Raw genomic sequence first — 19,313 nt, forward strand, 5'->3', positions numbered from 1 at the left:
GGGACCCTTGTCCCCAAAGGGTCTGCAGTTTCCCCTGAAAATGGGGGTTCAGGTGGACCCCCCTGCACCCCCAAAAGGGGAACCTTAAGACCTAATCCAACCCACCTCTGCTTTGCATGGGACTCCCAGAGAATTTCAGTGCTGCCTGAAGGGCTACTCGGCTCCACTGACATCCATAGGAGCTGGGATTAGGCCCCGAATCAGTGGGACACATAGGACTCCCTCCAGGAGAGGCCAAGCGCGCCGCTAGCCTGACCCTCCAGGGCCGACAGACTCTAGCTCAGCTCTTCTGCGCGGCCATCTGGAGCGCTAACCACTAGGGCTTGCTGCCGCCCTGGAAACAAAACGGGGTTTAGTGCAAAGTGCACACAACACTAACGGAGCAGCCCGGACTGCACCAACGAAGTGGAAAGAGGAGCCGGACTCTGGCCTGGGGCAGGGAGCTGCTCTCAGCTCTGCTAGGCAGCGGGAGCCCAGCCAGCCATTCAAGGGGAGGCGACCCTGGCCCAGGGCGAGCCATTCAAAACCCCAAGCCAGGGACCATCGAAATCCCCTGCTGCTCGCACAGGATGCAACAAGCTAGCAGAGATCTCCGAGTGTGGGCAGTTATTTCCCCACTCAGAGGAGCCTCACAGGCAGCACTCAGGGCGGCAAATATTCGGGTAGCATCCCACAGCCCCCAGTATGTGAAAATGGGGCCCTGATCCAGCACATGGTGAGAGAGACTCTGCCCCTACAGCTTACAGCCTGAATAGGCCGGAGAGACAGAGGGGAAATAGCTAACCCCAGGTCAGACACCACGTCAGGGACCCCCTGGCTCCCCTTCCAGGGTCCAATCCACTACAGCCCGCTAAAGCAGAATTCGTTGTTGGGTGTCTGTGCAGCTCCTAGCACAGTGTGTGTGTGTGTGTGCGCGCGCGCTCCTAGGTACTGCTGCAATACACAAACGATGATAAACCCAAACAGGTCGTAACAGCCACTTCTGCCTGGAGCGTCGCCTACCAACGGGTGCAAAGCAAAGTGACAAGGTCTGCAGCATTGTCAGGCTGGGAGAGGGAAGCGTCACACCCAGAACTAGAGGAGGGAGGCTACATTTCGGGCAGACACACAGGTGATGATGCCCATTCCCATCCCAGTACAAGTCTAGCAGGTATCAGCTGGCATTCATGGGCTATGCAGCGTGTCTGCCAGCACTGAATTAAACACGGAGCACAGGCTCTAACCGAGCTGCGTGAGCTATGCTAGGGTGAGGATCCTCGCCTGAAACCCAGCCAGAAGTCAGCAGCAGCAACACTTGGCAGCAGATAAGGTCGGCGAGTCCATGGGCAGGCGGCATTACCGGCTCTGTTTTACAGAGGGAGTAATGAAGGCAAGAAGGATGCTCAGGACACTAGCTGAGGCCTATGTTCAAGTCCCCGATCTGCCAGACTTGGGTCAGACACTTGGCCGCTCCGTGCCTCAGTTTCCCCATCCATATAATGGGGATAACAGCCCTGCCCCATAGGGGGCGTTGTGACAAGGAATGGAATCAGTAGTGTAGAGCTGGAAGAGGTCTTTTAGTCCACCCTTCCCGCCAAAGCAGATTATGAAGAGATCAGATACTACGGTGAGAGGCCAGAGAGGTGAGGTGCCCCAGGACACACAGGGAGTCAGCACAAGGAGCAGGACTGGAACACAGGTTGCCTGGCCCAGCGCTGTACGTACGAGATCACACTTGCCTCGGGCGCGTTACCTCAGACTGGCCAAACCAGCTGGGACACTTGACTCGCGAGAGACACGGCGAACCAGGTTCTGCGCCGGAACGGAGCACTCCTGGATCGACAGCGTACGGCCCGCGCCAGAACCAAACACGGACGCTGCTGTGAGCGATGAAGCAGCACTAGCGAGGCAGGAGAAGCCAGCATCACTGAGTACTTACAACGCACTTCCTGGGTCGCTGAGCGAACTCTGTTCCCTTTGGAAGGCTCTTCACTGACTCAGGCCAGTGCTGAGCACTTCCAAAATCTGCTCCCCCACCCCCGCTAGGGTGACCAGATGTAACAGTTATAGGGACAGTCCTGATTTTTGGGTCTTTTTCTTATATAGGCTCCTATTACCCCCCCACCCCCGTCCCAATTTTTCACATTTGCTGTCTGGTCACCCTACCGCCACCCCGGCAGGTTCAGAGGGCCAGCAAATCAGTGGTGTAACGGGAGGAAAGAAGAGCGTGGAACTAACCTAAACTCCACATTCCCCAAAAGAGAAGCGGGTACAAGCTGTTTCACGGAATCGTACGTGGGGAACAGCGTGTACAGCTCACTGCTGGGACGAGCCACACACATGGGAAAGGGGCCAATCCTTCAGAAGGAAGCAAGATCCACCCAGTCTGGGGTGTCAGGCTGAGTTTGGGCCCCCAGACCAGCAGTGTCCTCTCTCTCTCTCCTTTCTCCTGGGGCTCAGCATCTGTTTTCCTTCTGGCTTCCAAGGACAATAACCCTCACACTCCATCCTTCTCTGGGGAGTCAGGAGGGGCTATTAAACCCATTTCACAGACAGGGACACTGAGGCACAGCTTGACTGACTGACGGTGGCTTTGGGCAAGTCACGTAGTGTCAGAGCCAGGAACCCAAGCCGGACCTGCCTGACTCCAAGCCTGTTCGTTCCCCCAGACTGGACTGCCCCCTGGACTTGGGGTTTCATTCACAGGCAGATGCATAGCTCAGGAGGCGTCCAGCCTGTGCTCTTTGGGGAAGCTCAATTGTGGCCCTCAAGGGTGACTGCGCCAGAGAGAAGACATGTGCCTCTGTATTTGATGAGGAATGGAAAAGGCATTTCGCCTAGAACGTTACTCAGTAGCGGAGGGGGAGCTAGGGACAGAGCTGGGGCCGGGACAGGGAGAGAGCAGAGCCCTGGAGCTTTTACAGGCTGGGGAGGGGAGCCTGGGAACAGCACAGCAGCTGGTGCAGGAGGAGCCGGGGTCCCCGGGACAGAGAACAGGAGGAGACAGGCAGCAGCAATTAGGATGTGTGTGGGGGGGGGGGTGCAGCTGAATTTGAGCGTGGAGCAGGGGAAATAGTTTGAGAAAGGGCCAGCTCCAATGTTCCCTCTCATTTTTTACATCTATACGCGGAATGGATTTTGTCATGCGCACCAATATGGAGGGGATGTGTGTGGGGCCGAGGGGTTCAGAGTGGGGAAGGGGGATCAGGGCTGGGGGTCAGGGCTCTGGCTAGGGGTGTGGGCTGTGTGGTGGGGGTGGGGCCGAGGGGTTCCGAGTGGGGAAGGGGGAAATCAGGGCTGGGGCAGAGGGTTGGAGTGCAGGGGCTCAGGGCTCTGGCTGGGAGTGCGGACTCTGGGGTGGGGCCAGGGATGAGGAGGTTGGGGTACAGGTTGCGCTGGGGAGAGAGGACTCCCCCCAGCCCTCTCTCACTGCAGCAGCAGCACGGGGCTGGGGGAGAGGCGCCTCTCCAGTCCAGGCCCTGTGGCTGTGTGCCGGGGTGGCCCTTGATAGCCTGCTGCGTGGCCATGCGGCCTAGAGGGAACTTAGGTCAGCTCTGGGGCAGAATGGGTGGGGAGGTCATGGCGGGACACACGGGAAAGCAGGCAGATTTGGAAGCCGCTCCTGGGAATACGGCCTGAGCTCCCAGGGCTGGCTAGGAGGTAGGGGAGCAGGCCAGGCATCCCACGGGATAGAGGGATCTGTGCTCAGTCTTAAGTCGGCATTTCCAAGTCGGCATTTCCTTGTCTGCAGCTGATCTAACTGCCCAGGAGAAAATTAAGCAAAAGGCCAGTTTGAGTTAACGATCAGGGACTAGCAGATCTGGCCGCTCTCAGAATCACCTACCCAGCGGGAAAGGCGGAAACCCCCTTCCACCAAGTCCTATCAGTCATTCATTATTGGCATCACCGTCGTGCCTATTAGCCCCGCTGTGCCGGGCGCTGCACAAACACAGAACAAAGAGGGTCCCTGCCCCAAGCAGCTCGCAGTCGAAGACAATGGCTGGACACAGAAACCAACAGGGGAGCATTGAGCCTGTACTGGTCAGAGGATGGGCAGTCATGTCAGTGCAACACCTGCAAGTTACGTTGTAGGCTGGAGAACCCAATCCTGTGCTAGCCCGAGGGAGAGACAAGCTGGAGCCTCTCTCTAATAATGTGATTTCATACATCTCCGAGCACCTCACTATGCTTATTAGTTACCTGTATTACGAGAGCACCTGGGGGACCCCTCTGAGATCAGTGCTGGATGCTTCACAGATGCATGCTCAAGGCAGGGACAGTCTGTCTGAAGAGTTTCCAAGCTCAGCAGGCAAGACAAAGGGTTGTGGGGAAACTGAGGCAGGGAGCGGGAACATGACTTGCCCAAGTTCACACAGCGTCAGGGGCAGAGACAGGAAGAGAACTCAGTTTTCCTGACTCCCAATGCAGCGGTCTAGCCACTAGACCATGTTGCTTTCCATAACCTCCCTCGGAGGTGAATGTTGACAGATTGGTAAACTGAGGCACAGGATGGCACAGCAAGTTGCCCAAGCTCACACAAGGAGTCTGAGGCAGAGCAGGGGCTAGCACCCAGGATCACTAGCTCCCAGCCCACAGCTCTAACCACTAGGTAGCACTCCCTCCTGATGATGCACATTAGAGTCCTAGCGCGTGGCGTACTCGGCACAAAGGGATCAGCTGACTCGAAGCGCCTGCGTCTATGCCTACGTGTCATATGCTGGCCAGAACTGGTCCAACTGGAATGGTGGCAGCGGGTGAGTCAGCTCCCTCCAGCGAGAGGGGAGGAAGGAGACTGCCCGGTGAGGTCTGTCAGTATCTCCACACCATCAGGTGACCAAACCGGCACCGTGATCCTCAGCAATAGCCGGCCAGTCCCACATCACCAGGTGGGGCGGCACACGGATCTGGGCTGGGCAGGGTCTGTGACATCCGCAGGGCCGGGAAGTCTCTCGGGTCTCGCTGCATTCTGCAGCCTTGAATCAATATTGACTCTTGGGCTGTGACAGCAGGCGGAGGAGGAGGGGAGAAGGGCAGAGGAGAAGAGCCAGTGAGGTAGGGCAAATTGCCATTGTTATTCTGTGTATTATAGTAGCACCCAACAGAGATTAGGGCCCGGACGTGCTGCACACTCTGGGTATCTCCACACTGCCGTTGGAGGGGCCGTTGTCAGCGCACTGAGCTGGCGTTCACCTAGGTAGGGTGAATACCAAGAGTGGCGAGATGGTGGCAGCACGAATGGTCCAAGCCCACCCAGCCCCTGGGGTACTTTGTTATCCCCCAGCTTTGCTGCTGCTGGTACCTGTGCCAGCTAGATCAAATTTAGTGCCGGTACCTCTACATGTGCTGTGGTCTCCCTCTGACCACCGCTGCGAGGGTGCATCTACCCAGCTGCGAGCCCTTGCCCCACAGAGCTCACGTTCTAAAGAGAGGAGGGTGGTAGGAGGAAACCGAGGCACAGGGAAGGGACGTGACTGGCCTGAGGTCACCCAGCAGGCCAGCAGCTGAGCTAAGAACAGACCCCAGGTCTCCCAATCCCAGGCCAGTAGCTTGGCCACTGGAGTATGCCACCCCCCCGCCACCAGTGGCCAAAGTCACAGGCTCTGTTCTCGTGGGTGCAACCAGAACCCTGCAAGACTCCAATTCATTCCCAGCTCAATAAGCAGTAGATGAAAGGACACGAGGAAGATCTTGGGGTTAAGACAAAGAGCTGGGAGATGAGACAGCTGGGTTCAATCCCCCAGCTCTGCCACAGACTCCCTGTAGAACCTTGGAAAAGTCACAGATGCCTTCTGCCTCAGTTTCCCCAGCTGTAAACTGAGGGCACCAAGAGCAGCCGTATCACAGGGTGGTTGCAAGTCTTCAGTTGCTAACATCTGAGATTCTCACATGACTGTGCTAGCGCAGGGCAGAGTCTGAGCGATATTAATGCCACGCCAGCATCGGAATATCAGCCTGCCCACCACCATAGCGTCTAGGCACCACTGTAATGTCCAGGGGCCGCCGTGCCCCAGTACCACCTCCTGATGCAGTGACCCAGCAGGGATGTTAAGACAAAGCAGGCTCTCCCAGGCAGTTTACATCTGCGGATGAATTAGCCCTCCCAGAAGGAAGGCCTTGTTGCCTCCATCTTACAGCTAGAGAAACTGAGGAACGGGGCCGTTAAGTGACTTGCCCAGAGTCACATGGCAACTCAGTAACCAGGAACAGAACCTAGGAATCCTGACACCTAGTTTCCCTCTCCAACCACTAAACCTCATTTCCTCCCAGATCTGAAGAGAGCCCCCAGGATGGTTTGAGCATTGGCCTGCTAAACCCAGGGTTGTGAGTTCAATCCTTGAGGGGGCCACTTAGGGATCTGGGGCAAAATCAGTACGTGGTCCTGCTAGTGAAGGCAGGGGGCTGGACTCGATGACCCTTCGGGGTCCCTTCCAGTTCTAGGAGATAGGACTCTGGTTTATATTATAAAATGGAGATATACCTAAGTCTGCTTTGACCCACAGCACGTGCTGTCTCCCTATTTTACCCCAGACGGTCAGCCTAGACTGTTAACAGCTGGACTCGGGCCACGCCGCAGCGGCTACAGAGCACGTGGGCAACCACGGGGACGGAGAGCAGCTGCCGCCGTGGGTCTGGAAGGAACGAGAGGATTTCCCAACCACACGGAGACATGGGTCAAACGCACAGCCAAGCCACAAGCTCTGGCTGACTCCAGTGAGACGCTCCCGAGCGTGCGTCTACTGTTGATGGGCGCTAGGCTCCTGCAACATCTCCCACTGCCCAGAGCCCGTCTGGGCCCCTGCGGAGCTTCTGGGAAGCAGCTGGCTAGCTTTCCTGGAGCCAAGTCTCCTGCTGGTTAGGGAGTGACCCAAATATTGGTCCTCCTGCACATTGCCATGGAGCAGTGAGGGGCTGGGGGGCGTTTGGGTGATTTCAACCAGATCTCAGGGTCTCTCTCCCCTCATTGCCTAGATAGATGCAGCTAGTAAAATAACTGGCATTGGCTAGTTCAAGGTACCCTGCAAAGGCTGGTGAACTCATTTGCTTTCTCTGAGATGAAGCAGCAAGCGCCTGGAAGCCTTTTCACGTCAATACCATCAGGAACATCCAATCTGCTCCTCCCTGGGGGACCCACCAATGGGCTCGGTCACAGAGTGGCCTTCTTCTGCCTTTAATCGAATCCAGCACTTGCCAGACTGACCTCATCAGAGCTCAGGTCCCAGCAGCCCATCTCAGACAGCGACCAGCACTGGCTGCTCCAGAGCAAGGTGCCAGAAATGCCTCAGGGACCCATTTTGGAATCATCTGCTCCTGGAGGAAGTTTCTTCCTGACAGTGGGTGGCTTGTGCCCTGAAGCATGGAAGTTTATATCCCCAATGTTGATATGTTTAGCCTCTCCTGTAATTCTAGATTAAGACACAAACCACTAATCCTTCCCCACCACCAAGGGGTGGGGGAAGCTGAAACGTCCATCCCCCAAATGTTTCCCAGGCATTTGAGTCAAAGGCAGAGGATTTTAAACAGCCTGACTAAGTTCACCATGCAAGGCAAAGCTGGTTGCTCCGATGTCATAAATCTGTCAGGTTCCCAACCAGACGCAGACTGAGGAAGAAACAGATTAGACAAGACCTGAATTTCTAATGTAAAAACAAATCAGGAAAATGGCTTTAAGAGAGGCTGAGTTTCCTTTAATCACCCTAAAGCAACAGAACCAAAAAAAGGAGGTACAATCCCTTCCCCCGGCCCTGTCCTGTTGCTGGCCACCTTTACGCTGCTAGCCCCGGATGGGTGGACATGGTCATTTGCCCACATCCTTCACCCCACATCACTGCGCACTCGGTGAGGGCTGAACATGCATGCCCCTGCCTTTTCCCCCCGGGAGCTTCCGGCTTTCCCACAGTGCCAAGCGCACCAGAGGAGACTCGCGTCCTGGCGCGCGGGTGGTGGGTTTGCTTTTGGAGGAGCTGGGGGAAAAGCAGCCAAGACGAGAGGAAAGAGGAAGCAGCCGAGAAGCAAAAGGAGCAGGGAGGGAGGACCCCCCCGGTGCAGAGCGAATCCTCCAGTGAAAGGACACACCCCGCAGCCAATGAGTCAGTGAGGATTTATAACAGGGCCGACGCTCCCACACGGTGCCCCCACCCTCTAGGCATATGGCAGGCACAAGGCACCCAAAGCTGCACCCAGCGTGCACTGGAACGCCAACCCCTCACAGTTTCCGGCATCCCCCCGGCCAGGCTGGCCTGCCACCTGCTAGTGCTGAGCAGGCTACGGACGCCAGCTCAGGAGCGGGATCTGTTTCCAGCAAAGCGTGCGGCAGAACCTGTCTGACGGGAAACTCAGACACACAGGATGTCAATGGAGCGCGCCAGGGCTGGATTAGAGACCGCGGCCTGCCATGGGCTGCCCCTGGCCGGGAGCTGGTGAAGAGGCCTGCAGGGAGCAGGGGACAACACTGCGGCTTGCAGTGGCTGCAGGATGCCCCTCTGCTCCACCCCAATTCCATTCTCCCTTGTTCCTGCAGCAGGGGAGGGGCCATCTCCGAGCAAGCACAGGCCTGGGCCAGAAGGCCCAAGGTCCCTCCCACTCTCCTCCTGCTCTGGCCACCCGAGGCGACCCGTTGAGCTGGAAAGCTGCTGGCTGGTCGACCTCGGAGCCCATCAGGACAGCGATGGAGCAACCTCTGCCTCCCTCGTGACCCGGAGGGGCAGGGAGCTGGGTGGCTTTAGCCAGGTCAGCCCATGTCAGGGCCAATGAGTGCCAGCTGCCTGGAGTGCACTAACACCTAGCGGTCCCACTGTCCTAGGCGCTGTCCCTGCCCCGAAGAGCTAGGCACAGTCTGGCTGTCTTACCGTTCCTATGCCCCAATACATAGTCGGCCTTTCCCTCCAGGTCACTGCCCCATCCTTGCCCACACGCCAGCTGTTCCGGGAACCCGACTAGAGCCCTCGATCAGACGGGGCATGTCAGAGGCCAGGTTTCTAGTCCACTGCATTCTGGTGCCAGCACGAGACAGACCCAAGCCACAAGCCCAGGGCTGCCCAGCCCCTCGGTGCAAACACCCCGTGCTCCCCCAAAAAGGTGCCACCTTTTTCCCCCCTTCCCCCAAAGTTTATTCTGTGTTAGCTCAGCCCCTCTGGAAATCTCTCTGTCTCTCACACACACACGTCCCCCAGCCTCCTCGGAAGTAACCTTTAACGGCTTTTATCACAGATCAGTTTGGCCCAGTGGTTTGCATCCCTCCTGCGGAATGGGCAGCAGAGTCCAGCGAATTGAATTCCCAAGTAGGTTACAAAGGGGTTTAATTATTAACCACAAGGTGCCATTCATATGTTCCAAACGTGTCATTTGAGCCCAAGTCAGCACATCCTATTGTACGGTCTCAGGCTGTTTTTCTGCCGGATGGCTAATCATTACAGGCGACGATGCTCCATGACGCAGCCAGAATACAAGCAGAGCTCTTCTACCTCCCTCTCATTCATACACCACGAAACCTTCCACGCTTGGCACCGCTCAGCTCAGCCCCTTGGATAAACAGTCATTTCCATACCGCCCTTGATCTTCCAAGGAGCCGAGAGTGCTTTCCACCCCCCCAGCCATGGCTTCCCCCACTGCTGGAATGTCAGACAGCCGCCTGCCCGAGAGTCCGGGGCACGAAGGGAAGCAGAATGCCAGGCTGAAATCGCAGAGGGTGGCTTTGATCTGAGAACCGAAATCAAAGCCTCTGCCTCGGCCCCCTCAACCGGAGCGTGGCAGCACGTTTCCGTAAGCTAACAGGGGCCAACCAACGTCCAACAGGACGAGGACGGGAAATCCCTGCGCACAGCTGGAACCACACGGACAGTTTCAGAGGCTGTCCCGTGGGCAGGCCAAGCACATTTAACCAGAGTGGGATTCACCAGCTGGGCCAGTGCTATCACCTCCCACAGTGGCCAAGAGTCCCCTAGAGGTTTCCTGTCCAAGCCCAGACCAGTTAAAGCCCAGCTCATAGGCAGTGGCGCTGATTCACTTCTGGAGATGGGGGGGTCACTGGGGCATCCCACAGAGACCCGTGGCCAGCAGCAAGTCCGTTAGCGGTTAAAGCACAGGAATGCAGCTCTCCCAGCTCCCACACAAGTCCTGTCTCAGCCATGGCTTGGCTAGGCGCTTATACAGCTCCCATCTCCAGCATCCTCGCGCCTGACAAACCTCGGCTCCAGCGAGGGCTCCGCTACATGAGACAAGAGCCACTTCCCGTCACAGACCGAGCATCTGCCCATCAGGAAGGTGTTTCTAGAGAAAGGCGGCAACTCTGACCTCTTCCAGGCCGCTGGAGCGCAGGTGAGCATCAGCGAGACCAACCCCACCCGCTCAGACCTGAGACCAACCCCACTCGCTCAGCGAGTTTCTTTTGACGCACAGGCCTAACCTGGGAAGCTCCTTGGTTTGTGAATCCACGCTCAGGGTCAGAGGTAAGTGACTCCTATTGATCGGAGTAGGAGCTACCCTGTCATAAGACCAGAGGCCTCCCATCCCTCCTGCCCTACAGGCACGTCTGGGTAGGTCTCCACTGCAGGCAGGATCTCAGTGCACTCAATGGAATGCACTCTTCAGGCCAGGAAGTGGCCGAATGTTCCAGGGCTGCCGTTACTATTCAGCTAGAACGAAGGCCTTGAGACTTACAGAGGAAGGATGGTTGTGTGTTTAAGGCACTGAGCCGGAACTCAGGAGCCCTCAGGCTCCCAGCGTGAGCTGGGGTAAATCATTCCATCTCTCTGTACCTCAGTTTCCCCTCTGTAAAACAGAGAGATGAGTCCTTCCGGCCCCACTGTTGCTGGTCTAGTTAAGCGGTCAGCTCTTTGGGGCAGGGACTGGTTCTCACCATTTATGTGTTTGTACAGCGCCCTGCACAATGGGGTTCCGATCTCAGCTGGGGCCTCTCAGTGCTCCCGTACCACAACAAGGAAAGCAGGGGTCTACTGTGGTATTAACACAGCTTAGCAGCGGGTGCCATCACCTCTGCTGGTCTCTCAATCCGCTAATGCTACGGAAGGGTCGAGAGACAGCTGCCTCCAGCAAAGCTCAGAGACCTCCATAGGGACTGAGAGCTTTTAGAGGCACGTTTCTACAATCATAGACGTGTCCGACTGGAAGGGACTTCGAGAGGTTGTCAAGTGCAGCCCCCTGCGCTGACGCCAGGCCAAGTAAACATAGAGCAGCCCTGGCAGATGTGTGTCCAGCCTGGTCTTAACACCTCCAGTGACGGGGGGGGGTGGGATTCCTCCCTCAGAATCCTAATCCAGAGCTCAACTCCCCCATCATCAGACAGGTTTTCCTAATATCGAACCTAAATCTCCCTTGCTGCACATTGAGCCCATTGCTTCTTGTCCTACCTTCAGTGGCCATGGAGAACTGGTCGATCCTGTTGATAACACACCTTAACAGATTTGAAGGCTGGTATCGGGTCCCCTCTCAGCCTTCTTTTCTTGAGATTAAACACGCCCAGTGTTTCTAATCTTTCCTCACAGGTCAGTTTCCTAAACCTTTGATCATTTCTCTTCTCTGGACTCTCTCCAATTTGTCTCCATCTTTCCCAAAGTGTGGTGCCCAGAACTGGACACAGTTCTCCACCTGGGCCCTCACCGGTGCCAAGCAGAGCAGGACAATGACCTATCGGGACTTGCATACAATGCTCTGCTAATACAGCCCAGAATAGTTGCCTTTTTAGCAGCTGCATCACACTGACGACTGATATTCAACTTGTGAACCACTAGGACCCCGCAGATCCTTTTCAGCAGTGCTGCTGCCTAGCCAGGTACGCCCCAGAGCGTAGTTGTGCATTTGATTTTTCCTTTCCACGCGAAGTACTTTGCCCTTGTCGCTATTTAATTTCATCGTGTTGATTTCAGACCAGTTCTGATTTGTCACGGTCATTTCGAACTCTAATCCTATTCTCCAGAGTGCTTGCAACCCCTCCCAGGTTGTCACCCATAAATGTTATAAGCATCCTCGTCACTCCATTATCCAGCTCATTCATGAAAATATTGAATAGTACCAGACCCATGCCTGACCTCTGCAGGACCCCACTAGATATGTCCCCCCCAGTTTGAGAACGAACCACTGATAACTATTCTTCGTGTAGGGTCTTTCAACCAGTTGTGCACCCACCCTATAGTCATTTCATTTAGGCCGTATGTCCCTAGTTTGCCCATGTCACATGGGACTGTCTCAAAAGCCTTATTAAAAATCAAGTTCTAGCACGTCTACTGCTTCCTCGCCCTTCCCTTCTTTGACAGGGAGTGACTGGCCTAGCGGTTTATAGGGAATGTGCTACCAGCCTCCCGAATCACGGCGCTCTCATACGGCGATGCCTCCAGGGCACGACAGGGATCAGCTGGTTTCACTGTTACAGCCCCTGGGGCATGCTCAGCCGGACATGATGTCCTGGGCTCTCCAGGCCAGAATTTAAGGAGGCCCTGAGTGATGAAACTAGGTAGCCCAGCCTCAGTCAGTCTGGGAACCAGAGAGCCGCAGGGCCTGTGTGCATCCAGCACCCTCAGTGGCCAATCTTCTTGACAACACAGTCCTGCCCCATCATGATGCTATCTGGGTGGGCTAGTGTGCGTGGTTACAGACCCCAAAGCAGCGTGCAAAGGCCAGAGGCGGAGATGTGCTGACAAACGGGGGCAGGCCGCCGGCCGGCCTTGCTAGCTCACTGGGGTAACCAGGAGCCGCTGCACTCGGAAGAGTCGGCATAGGCACCGGAAGGCTGCAGCGCCCGATGCAATGCATGCTAAACCTCAGCAACGACGAGCGTGCCAACCTCTGCGCTTTCGCTGCTGCAAGGCCCCAGGCGGGGACACCGCAGTAAGTTACCAAGAGGGGAAGCCTGGGAGAATGGGGGCACCCTAAGGCTCCACCCCCCCAGGTCCCAAGCGTTGCTGCGTAGGTGATTTGCAAGAGTTCTGTGTGCAGACCGCATGGGAGAGGGCCAGGGAAAGAAGGGTCCCTAACCCTTGGGGAGGTGAGGCCAGCTGACCTACAAAGCCTACTGCCACGGGATGCCAGAGCACACACAGATCTGTTTTCCTTTACGTGACTGAGCTGTCCAGCCCTCCAGCCAACAGGGAGGCTCTCTCCCACTCCCAGGCAGCAGCAGTCTCAGGAGGTAGGTTGCTCAGAGCCGCCAGCTCTGTTTGTTTGCTCTGCATCTGCAGTGCAATGTGCTGCCGGGCACACGCTGCTCCCAGCATGCTGCCAAGGACAGGCCAGAGCTTTCAGGTTTGTGTTGCAGCCAAGCAAGGTTGCAGTCAGTGCTGGGAGCTGTGGCTTTGCAGGCTCGGGCCTAACGGAGGCAATCTCTGTGCTTCAGGGTAAAAAAACAAAACAAAACAAAACACTCTGAGCTAGAGGCTGGATAAAACAGACCCACTATAACAAAGCACTCCAAGCTTGATGGGGCAACTACAGACCCAGAGGAGAGACGTATGGTCAACAGGAGCAGCAGCCCTATGGAAGGATGTGGCCTAGTGGCCCGAACACAGGACCAGCAGCCAGGATCCCTGCATTCTAGTCCCGACCCTAACAAGGACTCTCACCAGGGCATATCACTCAGGCAGAGACTTTCAATTTTTGAGTGCCCAACACGAGCCCCCTAGGGCCTGCTTCCCGAGAAGCCGAGGACCCACACCATCCATGGACGTTGTGGGTGCCTCTGCATAGCCGAGTCTAGAGCATCTCAGGTCATGGAATCATAGGGTTAGAAGGGACCACGAGGGTCATTTAGTCTAACCCCCTGCCAAGATGCAGGATTTGTGGTGTCTAAACCAGCCAAGAGAGATGGCTCCTGCCCCCTTCTGAAAACCTCCAGGAAGCAGTTTCCATGTTTTTAAACCTGAGGCATCTGTTCCACTGTCCTGCTGTTCTTACAGTTAGGAAGTTTTTCCTGAGATTTGTATCTGGTCAGGCACCTAAAAATCAGGGGCCCCTTTGGAAAGCTGTAGCTATATTCCCTTGGTGTCTGTCAACCCACTGATGAGAAGCTGCTTCCAACCCTGACAGGGGAAGGGGTTGTCAGGTGAATTCATGCTTCATGTGTTAAGGAAAAACTAAGTGTTGTTACAGAATTACACCACTCAGCTGGTGCATTATGGATCTTTCACCTTCTCCTGAAGCATCAGATACTGGCCATTGAGGGACACAGGAAACGTTTTACATACAGACACTCAAGTATGTGTGAGAGTTGTCGTGGATTTCAAGGCCTGCCAGGACCATCACAAGTAATGATGATCACCTCATCTGACCTGCTGCATAGCACAGACCAGAGAGTTTCAGCCAGTCATTCCTGCATGGAACCCAATTACTTCTAAACGTGGAGTGGGTGTGAAATGTCATTTTGAGAGCCCAGACTGGCTGAAGCCTTCAATTTGCCCATAGTGAATTTTTCAAGTTCAACTCACCCACTCAAAATCTGGAGAGTGGGAAGCTCTCTATTCAGTATAGCAGGCTAAGTCAGTGATTTGTGCAAAATCTGCGCTTTCGGTTTAAAAACAAACAAACATTCAGTTTCTAGGCCTTACCACTGCGAAGAAAACCTTCCGATGTCGCCTTCCTGGGTCTGCCAGCAGGCAGCTCCAGTGCCTCTGCGGCTGATCAGCGTTTGTGAAGCAGCAGCCAAGTGAAAGTAATGACATTCTGCTGGAGCACCCACGGGGAAAAATTGGTGGGTGCTCTGCACCCACTGGCAGCTCCCTGCCCTGCCCCCCCACCCCAGCTCACCTCCACTTCCGCTCCGCCTCCTCCGAGTGCTCCGCGTCCCGCTTCTACCCACTCCTTCCCAGCGCTTGGCGCTGCAAAACGCCTGTTTGGCGCTGCAAAACGCCTGTTTGGCGCTGCAAAACGCCTGTTTGGCGCTGCAAAACGCCTGTTTGGCGCTGCAAAACGCCTGTTTGGCGCTGCAAAACGCCTGTTTGGCGCTGCAAAACGCCTGTTTGGCGCTGCAAGCCTGGGAGGGAGAATGCAGCGTGCTTGGGGGAGGAGGCAGGGAGGGGCAGAGTTGAGGTGGGGACTTTGGGGCAGGGGTCGAGTCAGGGCAGGGGCGCGAGCATGAGCACCCAGCGGTGCCAAAAAAAGTTGGCTCTTATATTCTGCTGCTGCCATTCATAACCCGGAAGGCAGCTGAGAAATGGTCAAGAAACCAGGTGAGTTTGGGGGAAGCGCCGAGCAGCAGCTGCAGAGGCAGGCACAGGAACTGACTGAGGAGGATGAGTATCCAAGGATGAAGGGGAGGAGAAGGGTGAGAGAGAGATTGCTCCTTCCTTGCCCTGTGCCATTGGGGCCAGGAGGCTCAAAGGGAGAGACAGCAAGCAAAAAGGCGGTGAAGATTCATTTCAGTCTTAGTTGCCGGTTGGTGGAGGCTGACAGGAGAGGGAAGCAGAAGCAGAAATCCCAGGATCCTCTTCCTTCCCAAGGATGGCTTCCTCATCCAGGTGCTGCCTCTGGAACTCCCCACCACCTCCGCTGCCCCCGGCTACTAGGAGTCGGGCAAGTTTTTCCAAGCCCTGAGCCACGTAACAGACCCAGTACAGGTAGCGTTAACGCAGACAGTGCCTCGGTCCTGTCTCAGTGGGGCGTTCAGCCCCCGTGCCCCTTTCAATCTACGGCCACTCTGCTGAGGCTGCCAATAAAGGAACCAGTTAGTGCACGTTGGGAGGGGGGAGAGGGGAGGTTCTGCAGAAGGGAGGTTCTGCAGAAGGGACACTTGTCTGCTCCTGAACTGAGACCCACAAATGCACCTCACGTCGGGGACACCGGAACAGGGGGCCTTGAGATAGGAGGGTCTTTCAGATACTCCTGACACCTGCTGTGAGCTGGAGTGGCAGGATCAGGAGCCCAGTCTCAGCTCCCAGAGTTGGCCAGTCCCGCTGTCTCTTGCTCTGGTCCTGATGGGGCCCGGGGTGTGCCCGTAACGCAGACGATTGCTACCAAGAGCCAGAGTCCTACTCTATTCTATACAGGCTCTTATATATCCCCTGGTACCTGAGCACCCAGGAAACTCCAGGTAGTAATGGATCCAGGACTCTATCACACACACTCCCCAAACTCCTCCTTGTGCGCACACTTTTCAGACCTGGCCACGCCAACTTCCCTGAAAATCCTTACAAGACACGGGAGATGGACACACCTTGCCCACAAAGTCAGTCTATGGTACCACACAGGGATCTCAGCCTGCTCTGGTCCCATCTAGCTACCTTCTAACTGCCCACACCCAGCAGGGGCTCTGGGGACACGGAGCCTCGGCAGCGGATTCCACGAGGATCCAAGATGGATCCAGCTACTCCACCTTGCGTTGAGCTTCTAGAGCTTTGCTGAAGCTCCTGCAGGCTGAGAGGGGAGGCCTGTACAGCAGGCGCTCGCGGAGGAGATAGAACGGTGTCGTGCGTTTGTGGGCACGGGCTGGGTGGGACAAGCAGAAGAAGCCCCACTAATAGGCGCCGAGTTCATAACCGTTCTAGCCAAAGACATCTACGAGAGAAACGGAGTCCCAGCTGCAAGTTCTAGGCACCAAAGGCCCCGAGCGCACACTACACTGGATTAAGGTGACTGCTGCTTGGGGGCAGTCAGGGCAGGGGACAGAGTAGCTTCTCTCTGCAATTTGGGATCCAGGGCTCAGGCCTGCCCTAGCTTCTGTATCTGCTGCTTGAGGTGCTTCAGTTCCCAGTTCATCCCAATCCACTGGTGGAAACGGCCCTCAGAACGGAGGGATCAGCTCCTGGTCAGGCACCTTTGCTGATCCCTACTTTCTGCCAAGCTACCAAGCAGAGAGCTCCCAGGGGGAGGCGAGCTGGCTGTCCTGACCCCTGCTGGCTCCGCGGAGCCAGCTGTCACCATTAGTAAGGGAGCAGGATGGAGAGGAAGAGACACAAGCCAACTGCAGATCAGCATCATGCACTACAGGCCTCGGAAAGGCACATTTGGGCACTTCCTGTTCACTCCGGCATATTGTCCAAGGAGGAGAAGCCCGTGCAAAATTCTAAAGCAACACATTTCAAATGGAGACAAAATGCTGTGTTAAAGAAAGTCATTCACCTGTGGAACTCACTGCTACCAGATATTTAGGCAAATAGCTGAGCAAGATTAAGAGCAGGATTAGATAACATGACGTGCTAGGGCACTGGCTAAAACAGAAGAGTTGTAAGAGATACCCAAAAAGAACAGGAGTACGTGTGGCACCTTAGAGACTAACAAATTTATTTGAGCATAAGCTTTCGTGGGCTACAGCCGAAGAAGTGGGCTGTAACCCACGAAAGCTTATGCTCAAATACATTTGTTAGTCTCTAAGGTGCCACAAGTGCTCCTGTTCTTTTTGCAGATACAGACTAACACGACTGCTACTCTGAAAAAAGAGATACCCAGTCCTTCCGCTCCAGGTAAAAAGCGTAATCCAGTGGGGTTAGGAAGAAATCTCTCTCTCACACACACATCCTTGTGGTTCAGTATGGCACCATTAGGGGTGTGTGTATAGGGGATTTTATGCCAGCATCCTGCCACTGGGAAACAGGATACCAGACTAGATAAGCTATCTGTTCCACTAATGTAAGAAGAGAGAGTACTACATAAATCATTGATCTGATCAGGTGCATGCAGAGGTCCCTGGAAACACTCCCACACAAAGCCCTACAGTCCCACCAGCTTCCTGCCCTGCACAATGCACCTAGAAAATGAAGAAATTCAGAAGCAGCAAACACACAAGGAGTCTATTGCAGCCCACTTCTGCAGTGTTTTGCAAACAGACGGCTTAACTCCACAGTGCGTGGGCACAGACAACACCGAGGGTACGTCTAACATTCCCACAGATCCCAACCGGTTTCTTACCTTGATTTTATGCAGGGATCCCTCCACCTCCAAGATCTGAATCCACACAACAATTCCCGATTTGTTATAAGTTTGACTCCAGCCTGCGTCCGAGTTGCATTCTGTCCGGAAATTATTAAAATCCCGATCGTCTGGGATCTGTACGCTTTCCCGGGTGGACATAGTCTTGGAAGGGACACTGACAAATTCGAATTTTAAGTTTCCTTAACAACAATAGGCTCTGTGGGCCTTCGACAGTGTCTCTCTCTCCCCCACTCCAAAAAAATGGAAATACTGGTTTTGCCCCAATTAAGAGATTCTGAAACCAGAATAGCTATTTTTAAAGGGGGGGGGGGAGAGGAGATGGTTTCAGAACAGGCAGGAAAAGCAGATTTCAAAATTAAGTTCTCTATAGGGAGAACCAGAAGCTGTCTCCTAAGGATTCCTGGTGGGGAGGACTCACCAGATAGCTCCCATGCAAACCAAAAAAAGCAGAAGAAAATAAATATTTCAGCCCAGGCTGGAGGAAAAACCCCTTGAAATATCACTGAGCTGCGCTGGAGAAGTGGGTGTGTAGATGGAGTCTCTTCTCCCTGTGGGGGAGGCTTCTGCCTTGTCTCCCTGGCTTCTAAACGTTTAATGCCCAGTTGTGCGGCTCACCGCTGCCTCGAAACAGGCCCCTCCTGCCCAGGCGCGCCACCAATGGAGAACAGGTGAGTGTTATTACCGCGGCAGGTGTGTGTGTGGGGGGGTGGGGTGGCTGCTTCCTCCTCTAAGGATCTGCCTCCCCGGGAGGTGACGATGGCAGTGACCGAATCCAAACACAGAAAACCGCCCCAACTCGGGGGAAGTGCTTGATTTCCCACGGAAAGCTGCAGCTGCAGCAGATCGTCCCCTCGCTGGCTCCAGCCCAGGCTGGAGCAGCAGCTGGGGCTCTGCAGCAGATGAGCTCGAGGAGGAGGAGGAGACAGACAGCAGGTCCCTGGTGCGCAGCAGAATCGCGGCTCCCAGGGGAGAGGTTCCACCCAGGTCTCCCCGCACCTTGCACCGGCTGATCCTGCCCCCGCCCTCCGCAGGCCTGGGGGGGGGCCGCTGGGTGCTGAGGGCGCAGGTGGAAGCCGCCCCCTCCCCCTGCCCTTGGCTGCGCGGGGGTGTCGGTCCAGGAGGTGAAACTGACAAACCTCACCAAACCCCAGACACAGCTGCACCGCCCAGGGCGCTGCCGGAGGATCCCGCCGGGTCCTAGCTTCCCCCGGACGCGGCGCAGCAAAAAAAGGATGTGGCGAGATAGTGTCGTAATCGGCCCTTGCAGAGCCGTCGCTGGCCGGGCAGCCAGGCGCGGGTCCGGGGGGCTCGCTCCTGGGGGAGAGGGAGGAGGGCAAGGCGCTGGCCTGGCGTTCAGCAGCTTGGGCTGGGGGGCGGGGGAAGGATAGCTCAGTGGTTTGAGCATTAGCCTGCTAAACCCAGGGTTGTGAGTTCAATCCTTGAGGGGGCCATTTGGGGATTGG

At 55.7% G+C, this 19,313-nt stretch overlaps 1 protein-coding gene across 1 annotated transcript in view; it reads right to left on the reverse strand.

The window, feature by feature from the left end:
- Positions 1-18,327, reverse strand: part of STARD10 (StAR related lipid transfer domain containing 10) — a 53,383-nt gene extending 35,056 nt beyond the window's left edge. The window contains exon 1 of the mRNA XM_045023048.1: positions 17,827-18,327. Within this exon, the coding sequence (XP_044878983.1) occupies positions 17,827-17,988 (162 nt within the window). The 5' untranslated portion in view covers positions 17,989-18,327. The remainder of the gene's footprint in view (positions 1-17,826) is intronic.
- Between the last annotated feature and the right edge of the window lie 986 nt (positions 18,328-19,313).

Source organism: Mauremys mutica, chromosome 1, assembly GCF_020497125.1.
Source record: "Mauremys mutica isolate MM-2020 ecotype Southern chromosome 1, ASM2049712v1, whole genome shotgun sequence".
Taxonomy (NCBI): domain Eukaryota; kingdom Metazoa; phylum Chordata; order Testudines; family Geoemydidae; genus Mauremys; species Mauremys mutica.